The following is a 5394-nucleotide window of genomic DNA, read 5'->3' on the forward strand; positions in this document are numbered from 1 at the left end:
TGTCCGGCCGCCTGGACTTTGCTTCCACGGCGGAACTTTTCCCAGAGCTTCCGGGCACAGGGAGGGACGGGGGGCCAGGGCGGGGAACGCCTTGAGGAGGCGGGGAGGCCGCTCAGGACAGGGGCATCCGCCGCGAGGCGCGCACCCGGCGCGGTTTAGCTGCGCGCTTGCAGCGGGGCCGGAGACGAGCCCCAGGGCTGAGAAGGGGCCACACCCTGCCCGGGGCTCAGCAGGGTGCCAGGGGCTCCCCAGGCTGTGCTCCAGGAAGGTGCTGAGCAGGCAGGCGGGGGCCTGAGAGCCCCCATTCCCAGCTCCTGCTGTGCTCCAGGCATGATCCAGAGCACATGGCTGCGGTGATGGGCCAAGCACGGCAGGACAGACAGAGTTTGGCCTCCCCACAGCCTCAAGCATAGCCCTGAAAGCAGCAGAAGGGGCAGTTTGGGAATGTGCTTGGCTTTGAATCCAGAACTGTTGCTCAGCAGGGCAAATTCCAGCTCAGCAGGATGGGGCAAAGGCCCTGTCATGGTCCAGTGCTCCCTGAATTGCTGTCCCCAGCTCCAGCGAGTGGCATGGGAGCAACAAGGGGCAGCGGCTACGTGAGTCCCTTGGGGCTGGCCCCATTCCCAGCTGTACTTGAGGTCTGGAGTGCACTGAGCCCAGACGTGCCTGGGAAACACATAAGCTGCCTCCGGATTTACTCGCTGTTCCCAGCTAAGCTCAGAGCTGTGGCTAACGGGTGCCTGGGTGTGGGGAAGGCAGTGCAGGATGGGCTGCACCGCCCCAGAGCCTGCCAAACCTCTGAGAGCCCTGCACCCCACATTTGGGGGTGAGGGGAAAGGGGGATGCACCCTAGGCCATTGCTCCACTCTGGTTTGGCTACACTATCTTGATCTCTGGCCAAAGCCTGGCAGCAGTGCCAAGCTAACATTATAAATCCTGCTCTGGAAATGCACTTTTCAGCTAGACAGTGATTTACCAGTAACCTCTCTCGGCCCCACTCTCTGTCCATCCCCAGAGGCTGCTGGGTGGCAGTGAAAAGCATGGGGAGCAGGAAAAGGGACAGTGCCAGCCCTGGCCAAGCTGAAGGATGGGAAGCTTGCCTATCCCTGCCTATAGGCACAATCCATGGCACACAGACACTGAGAAAGCAACCCAGGCTCTGGGAGCACCCACACACCCACTTTAATCCCGGCCCCAAGGCAGCTGGAGGCAGCTCAGAGCAGAGGGATGCGGGACGGCTCCCAGAGGCGCCGGGCCAAGTCGTAGGCCTGCTGCACCACCAGCTCGGAGGGGATGATGCCCAGGTGCAAGGTCAGCAGCTCATAGCACTTCACTACCTCTGCCTGGTGGTTCTTGCTGTAATAACGCAGCAACTTCCTGCGGAGGAGAAGACAGGGGCTTGGCAGGCACAGTGCACACAGACAACCCCCCTCCAACCACTTTCCCTCTGTAAAGCACTTTGCAAGGACACAGCAAAACCATGGCACCAGGCTGGGAGATGGGCTGGTGCAACTCCAGTGACACCACAACACTGGCATCCTGGCATCACTCACAAGGACCCATGTGCCATCACGGCTTTGAACCCTGGTGCCAAACCACTGGGCTGGCAACTGCTCACCTGTAGTAGTCCCCTGCAAGCATCCCAATGGGAGCAGAATCATCAGACAGGACTGGTACCTCCATCACCTCCAGCTTGTAGCCCTGGGGAGAAATGACAGCAGAGGGGAAGAGCTGGGATGGGACCACAGAGGAGTCAGAGCTGGCTAGGCCTACAGCCCTGCTCCCTGCCCCAGAGAAAGAGGGCTCAGCCCCTTCCTGGCCCCACATACCATCTCATTCTCAAACCAGAGGAAGTAGGAGCAGCAGTAGTCGCCATCCTGCAGCATCAGTGTTGTATAGCCCTTCTGCAGGTATCGCCGGGCCAGTGTGATCAGGGACCAGACCTGAGGAACAAGGGGCACCTGCAGCCTGAGCAGAAACCCCTCCAATTTCCACCCTCTCCTGTGGTTCCCATCCCACACCTACCCCATGAGCAGTACCTTTTTCTTGATGAAGGTGGCCAGGGGACCCTTGCCCAGCTCTGAGCTGGACTTCTCTGTCACACTGAGTGAAGGTGCCATCATTTGTCCGGCTGTGCGGTCCACATAGATGAAGTGCACCAGGCCAGGGAAATCCTCCAGGTACGTGGGATTCGTTAAGGGTGTCCAACAACTTTGGTGCCCTTCTAGGACAGACCCTGAGCCTTGGGAAACCACCTTTGCCCACCACATTCCTCCCCTTGATCCCAGTGCCAGGAGACAGGGTCCCACTCCCACGTCTGCTACCCCCTTAGGGACACCCCGTTGGCAGGCTGGCTCCCCAGCTGCAGGGATGGGTATGACACCATGGTGATATTGCGCCTGCTCTTCACCAGCAGGAAGTCCCGCCAGTCCAGCAGCTTCTCCCTGCCGAGAAGAGGCACGGTCAGAGGCCAGGACCCACAAGCCCCAGCTGAGCTGGGTGTGGGGCAGCCCCCTGGCGATGCTGACCATCCCCATGCACCCACCTCATCAGTTTCTGAGCACGGTCCCGCAGCCCTTGGGACAGGCTGTGGCCAGCAGAGGTCAGGAAGAGCTGGCGGTACACGGAGCAGAGCTGCCGCTTCACATTGGCCACTGACTGCAGCAGCCTGAGCCAGGGGACACAGACAGAGCCGAGCTTGGACACTGGGACCCCAGCACTGCAGGGACAGCTGTGCTGGTCCCCAGGCTGGGAAAGGTCCCTGCCTGTCTGGGAGACTTTCCCTGGCTTCCCCTACTCACTCTAGGGAGCTCCCAGGCTCACTCCGTGAAAATATCTTGTTCTTAAAGTCCAACCAGGTGTTCTGCAACTAGAAAGAGACAGGATGGTGTCAGGCTGTGGAGAAAACAGGACAGGGTCCTCATGTCCCCACGCCCACCTGGATGTCCTGTCCACTCAGCTTCTTCACAAATTTGTCCATGCGCTGCCGCAGCTCAGCGAGGAATGGGTAGGAGCGTGCGACTCCCACCTCTGGTCCCTCTTCCAGCTTCTTCTCCAGCACCAAGAAACCATCCAGCAGTTGGTACAAGGTGATGGCCACCTGGGTCATGGGGCCCTGCCAGGGAAAGGAGAGGTGGGTCACGCAGGACCCAGTCCTACACAGCTTCCCTCACCTCAGAGGCAGCTCACCTTGGTCAGCAGCACAAGGGAGATGCCTGGCCAGAGCGGGAGGCAGTGCATGGTGTGTGGCAGCAAGGGGCAGTAACCTTCCCGCAGGCTGGCATCCAGAAAGATCCTTCTGGGGTTTGAAGCTTCAGGGACCAGAGGCCCCAAGGTCTGCAACAAGTCCTCTGCCATCTGGGAATACAGGGGAGATACTGAGTCCCCTGTGGGGATGAGAGAGCTCCTACCAAGAGTGCTCTGTAGGGATGCAGCACTGCCTTGAAAGCTGCAACCAGGCAAGACAGAACCAAAAGAGCTGGAGGAGCCATGTAGCAAAAGATCAGCAGTGAGGAAAGTGCCCAGGGACCCCAAAGGCGCAGCAGAGGACTGTGGCAAAGACAAAGGTTGCAAATGCCTTAAACCAAGGCCAGTGTTTGCTTGCAGTGTGTGAGGTGTTGCAGCATCCATCAGGGAAGCAGCCCAGAAGGCCCAGTGGCAGTAGAGGGAGACACTGGACTGCTCTGAGGCAGCCCCGCTCCCTCTCTGCTGACAGCTCACTGTAAGCAATGCCTCAGAGAAGGAGATCAGAGCTGTCACAAATATGCACAACATGGGGGACATGGGGTACCCACAGCTGCAGCACAGCAAAAGAGAGTGATGAGGACTGGAATCTGCAAAAGGCACTGGGACAGGCTGGTGAGATGTGGAGCTGGGAGGTGTTGCAGGACTCTGTGCTCACCTGGACGTCTGCAGCATCCACCTCCCCGATGCTCAGCATCTCAGCACCCTCTGACCAGCTCTCGCTGCCTGCAGAGAATGTGGCAGGGCACCCCTCCAGCCCCCAGCAGAGCCCTGGGGCCTCTGCAGGGCTGGGGGTGTGGGTCACGGCTGCTGCCCAGCTGGGCACTCACCTGTACTGTGCCCGCCTGGCGAGGGCTCAGGTGTGTAGTACACCTCAGGCACAGAGAGATCATCTGTGTCCTGCCAGCAGAAATGAATGGATCAGCATATAGTGATACAGGCAGCCCTCCCAGCAATCCCACCCTGCAACTCCTGATCTCAAGGACTCACTTGGTCATCTGAGTCCTTCTCTGCAGCTCCATGGGAGCCAGGGCCACTCACAGGGATGCTCTCACTTCTCTTGGGTCCCTGAGGGAGAACATTCCCTGCTGTGGGCTTCCAAAAAGAGAGAAAAAAACCCTAAGCCCCAGCTGTCAAGGCATCACCCCATGATGGGAGCACCCTGACTTGCTGCACCCCCAATCCTGCTCTGAAGCACCTGTAGGCCAAGCTCCTCCTCGGCACTCTGGCTGGGGTACAGGTCCTGAACCAGGAGGATGAGGACGAGCAGGTCGGCAGGGCGGATGGAGCTGGCGTTGCGGCTGCAGGCCAGAGAAGGACAGGGTCAGCTGGGAGGACAAATGGCGGCTGCCCTGGGGAAGGAGGGTGGTGGGGCCGGGCACACCTGGAGTAGAAGGCCAGCAGCTTGGTGTGTACCAGGAGGAAGGCATGGCCCACTTCATCCCCGCCACGCTCGGGGCTGTTGTTGATGTGCTGCACCACTTGCCGCTCCAGGAACTCGATGCACTGCTCACACAGCTGAGGATGGATCAGCCGCTCTACGGCCTGGGGTGCAGGAGGAGGGGAGGCTGCTGAGCTCCCTCAGCCCCAGCCTTGCATTCCTAGGGGCAGGTCTGAGCTTCCATTGCTCCAGGGAGCTGCCCCAAAGTCCCCAGCCTACTGCCTCTTCCCATATCCTGGGACTCCACGCAGCCTCCCACCCCTGGAACACCCGAAAAGCGAGGGACAGCCCAGATCACTGATACCTCCACTGCAAAGCTCTGGTCCTCCTCCCGCAGGTGGCTGTAGGTCTCCAGCAGGCCCCGCAGCAGGCTCCACACGCGCTCCCGCTGCTCCGAATCAGCCGGCCGCAACCTGCAGCGTCACAGAGTGTAAACTCATGGGTGGCTGTCCCCTCCCCGCGTGGGACTGACACACCAAAACCCAGCTGCAGCCCAGCAGGCAGGGGGTCCTGCTGCAAAGGAGGGGTTCCAGCTGGAGACACCCACTCCCACCCCGCGGTGCTGCATGAAGGCAGCTCAGGGCAGCCCCCCCAGCAACCCGACATGCCACCCTGTGCCGGTGGCTGTGCCTGCTCACTCTTTGCGGATGAGGTGCGAGTCGAGCGTGACGAGGCCGCAGTGAGCCTCCACCAAGCGCCGCAGCACGAAG

At 60.4% G+C, this 5394-nt stretch overlaps 2 protein-coding genes across 2 annotated transcripts in view; both read right to left on the reverse strand.

Moving 5' to 3' along the window:
• Positions 1–1158: 1158 nt before the first annotated feature.
• Positions 1159–3987, reverse strand: HPS1 (HPS1 biogenesis of lysosomal organelles complex 3 subunit 1). The gene is made up of 10 exons (XM_031064000.1): positions 3902–3987; positions 3190–3357; positions 2939–3115; positions 2802–2869; positions 2546–2668; positions 2379–2444; positions 2040–2184; positions 1830–1943; positions 1619–1701; positions 1159–1377 (listed from the first exon to the last, which is right to left on the reverse strand). Exons 1-10 carry the CDS (start codon positions 3938–3940, stop codon positions 1215–1217), a joined length of 1146 nt encoding a protein of 381 aa, XP_030919860.1. The 5' UTR covers positions 3941–3987; the 3' UTR covers positions 1159–1214.
• A 397-nt stretch (positions 3988–4384) lies between these two features.
• Positions 4385–5394, reverse strand: part of HPSE2 (heparanase 2 (inactive)) — a 106681-nt gene continuing 105671 nt past the window's right edge. Inside the window, exons 14-17 of the mRNA XM_031061533.1 lie at positions 5323–5369; positions 4989–5097; positions 4628–4788; positions 4385–4544 (exon numbers count right to left, since the gene is read on the reverse strand). Coding sequence (XP_030917393.1) covers positions 4385–4544; positions 4628–4788; positions 4989–5097; positions 5323–5369 — 477 coding nt within the window. The remainder of the gene's footprint in view (positions 4545–4627; positions 4789–4988; positions 5098–5322; positions 5370–5394) is intronic.

This window comes from Geospiza fortis, unplaced genomic scaffold (genome assembly GCF_000277835.1).
Source record: "Geospiza fortis unplaced genomic scaffold, GeoFor_1.0 scaffold130, whole genome shotgun sequence".
NCBI classification, from domain to species: Eukaryota; Metazoa; Chordata; class Aves; order Passeriformes; family Thraupidae; genus Geospiza; species Geospiza fortis.

What these genes read in the sequence shown, in the direction of transcription:
- HPS1 (XM_031064000.1), bottom strand. Translation starts at nt 3,940, where the DNA reads ATGCTGAGCATCGGGGAGGTGGATGCTGCAGACGTCCAG. An exon ending in TGAGTGGACAGGACATCCAG is followed by an intron (nt 2,870 to 2,938) that starts GTGGGCGTGGGG and finishes GTCTCTTTCTAG; the next exon opens with TTGCAGAACACCTGGTTGGA. An exon ending in CGTGCTCAGAAACTGATGAG is followed by an intron (nt 2,445 to 2,545) that starts GTGGGTGCATGG and finishes TCTTCTCGGCAG; the next exon opens with GGAGAAGCTGCTGGACTGGC.